Source organism: Schistocerca serialis, chromosome 3 (genome assembly GCF_023864345.2).
Source record: "Schistocerca serialis cubense isolate TAMUIC-IGC-003099 chromosome 3, iqSchSeri2.2, whole genome shotgun sequence".
Taxonomy (NCBI): Eukaryota; Metazoa; Arthropoda; class Insecta; order Orthoptera; family Acrididae; genus Schistocerca; species Schistocerca serialis.
Genome location: NC_064640.1, coordinates 897233615 through 897236294, shown reverse-complemented (window position 1 = coordinate 897236294; position 2680 = coordinate 897233615). Strand labels below are relative to the sequence as shown.

General features: G+C 61.0%; 1 protein-coding gene across 1 annotated transcript; it reads right to left on the bottom strand.

The window, feature by feature from the left end:
• Positions 1-722: 722 nt before the first annotated feature.
• Positions 723-2163, bottom strand: LOC126471303 (uncharacterized). The gene is made up of 2 exons (XM_050099424.1): positions 1831-2163; positions 723-1730 (listed from the first exon to the last, which is right to left on the bottom strand). Exons 1-2 carry the CDS (start codon positions 2161-2163, stop codon positions 723-725), a joined length of 1341 nt encoding a protein of 446 aa, XP_049955381.1.
• Positions 2164-2680: the final 517 nt, after the last annotated feature.

Genomic DNA, 2680 nt, shown 5'->3' with positions numbered 1-2680 from the left:
AGGAAAAGAATATTCATGACTCTATACAATGCGAGTTTTACAGATTTAGTAAGTTTAGATAAAATTTAGAGAAACGGTTCTAACCGTACTTAAGTATTGTATTACTATTCTAGTTCGTGGGTTAAGCCCACTACTTAAATATTGAGAGACCGCGTTAGGCGCGGGTACTTACGTATGTCATCCTTAAGAGTATTACCGCGATAGGCGCGGCCTTACTTATGTCAGACCACGGTAAGTTGGACCTAATTTAGGGGCTATTTTATTTTTCCATTCTTCTCCGTGCCCTGACAGCACACTGCACATGCACGGCTGCCAGCGGCTGGTGCGCCACGCACGCAGGCGGGTCACACTCAGCCGGACTTCTCCCCTCTGTCCGCCTTGCGGCAGACGTCACTGGGGTGTCGTGGCAGGAGGGCGTTGCTTCCCACGCTGGCTGGAGACTGCCGGGCAGTAGGCACACGTTTGGCGCCGCCTAGCACCGCGCCAACCGAGGTGGGGGCCATATTCGGCGGACACCACGGAGGGAGGGGCACCAGGCAGCACCGCACGCACCGCTACTGACTCGGCACTGCTGCAGTGCGGCGCGAAGATGGTGTAGCGCCGCAGGTCCCGCGTCGTGGAGGAGAATCTCGACACCGACGTCACGAAGGCACCGACCTCGAAGTTCTCCGACGACTGCAGTCTCGAGGGTCTCGCAGCCTGACGTCAGAGCATGCCACAGCCTAGGGGGACACATACTGGCGGTAGCCAATAATGTGTTCCATATTAATGTCGCGGGACCACTTGATGGTGTCAGAAACCATCAGCCGCCGCATCAGTTGGCAGTAGCGGCTAGCGATGCCTAGGTGCCGGAGCACTGCATCGTTCTGGCGGTCCCACGCCCCCAGACTGCCGACAACCAGGGCGTCGACAGTGACGGAATAGCCGCGAGTGGCTAATCCGCGCGCAACGTCGGCGTACTTTATCTTCTTCAGTTGCCGAGCGTTGTCGAGCGCAATCCGCCTATTCTCGAAGGGGATCGTCACATCGACGATGGTCACAGTCTTCGCGGCCTCGTCAGTTATTACGAGGTCCGGACGCAGCCCACTGCTGTCCCCTATGACAGCTTGGTTGATCCTGATGTCAGGAACAGCAGTGTTTCCTCTTCTTGGCCGTCCAGCGACTGCTGCCGCGAGGCGGTTGAGGACCGCGTTGTGGCGATACTGCAGGGCTGCTGAGTGCACCATAGACGCGTTGATCACGTGTGGGAGCGTCTCATTGTTGTGGCCACAGCGTCGGCAGGCTTTGTTGTTGTTTGCCCGCCCATCGAAGCGGCGACAACCGTTCAGAGGCACGACTCCGAGCCTGGCGCGGTGAATGAAGCGCCAGTCTGCGAAGCGAGTGTATTTGCCTCCCGCCATGAAGTGGTTGGACGCTGTGGACTCCCTGGTGCACTCGAATACCTTCCCCTGGTCAGGTTTTCTGAGTAGGAGGTTGGGCAGGCGCTGCCTCAGACACTCGCGGAGCGTCCGCGAGAGAAGACGTTTGGCGCCCCCTCCCACCCGGACATGCTCGACGCCAGTGTTGGCGGTGCGTCCCACGCTGCCATCATCGTGCTGCGGTCCATCGCCGCCATCTTCGAGGTGTCGTGTAGTCCCAGGCGCCGCCCCCTCCGTGGCCGGCTGCGTCACCCCTCCGATGCCGCCGTGTTCCGCGTCGTCAGCGATGGCGGGTCGGCCGTTGACCTCCACCTGCAACTCAGAGAGCAGTTCACTCCAGCGCCAGGTGACGCCACGCGGCGCTAGGCGCTAGGCGCGTCCACAGTGGCTGGATGCCGCCTCCGTCACGTGCGAGGTCACCCTCAGTGCTGCCGCTCAGGTAGGTGGCCAAGTCGGGTCGACTCGGCTCCCTCCCCAGTCGGCGGCGCGCGGCCGTAGATAGAGTGGCCCAGGCGATGTCGCGGACGGTGGCGTCGTCGCAGTGCAGCATGCGGAAGCCGTGGACGATCGTCGAGATGACCGCAGCGTCCGTGAGCGGCGTCAGGCCGCATCCTCCCTCTCCCAGCGCGAGGTACAGCTGTTCAGTGGACGCACGCTGTGGAAGGAAGAGCCATGATTTGACAGCCGCTTTCACTGCCTTGTCGAGTGCAGATAGCGGCCCCTTGCGTACCGCTCCGCCCCGCATGACAAAGTCAAGCCTAGGGAGGAGGAAGACACGCACAGCGTCAATCTTCTGCCAGGGAGCCAGCAGGGAAGCGTCCAGGTGCTGCAAGTCACGTCGAATTGCCGCGATCGCATCCGTTGGCGTCTGCGAGACTTTGTACCCGGTGGGAACGCCAAGATGGAGGTAGGCGTCACCCGCACCGAGCACGGCTGGTTCTCCCCCTTGCAGGGCGAATACCGAGCCTAGTGTCTGCCGACGGCGGATGTGAAGCGTGGCACACTTCGACGGCTTGAAGGTAAGCCCGGCCTACGTCGCCGCCTCACCCACAACATTGAGGAGCGTCTGCATCGCCTCTGAATCCCGCGCCAGAAGCACGATATCGTCCGCATACGCCAGTGCACTCACACTGACGCCGCTAAGCGGAATACCACCCTCATTTCTGAGCGAGGTTGCGGCGCGAAGTACCGGCTCGAGCGCGAGGTTAAAGACGATGGGCGACAGTGGACAGCCCTGCTTGACCCCCGCCTGGATCTCTATC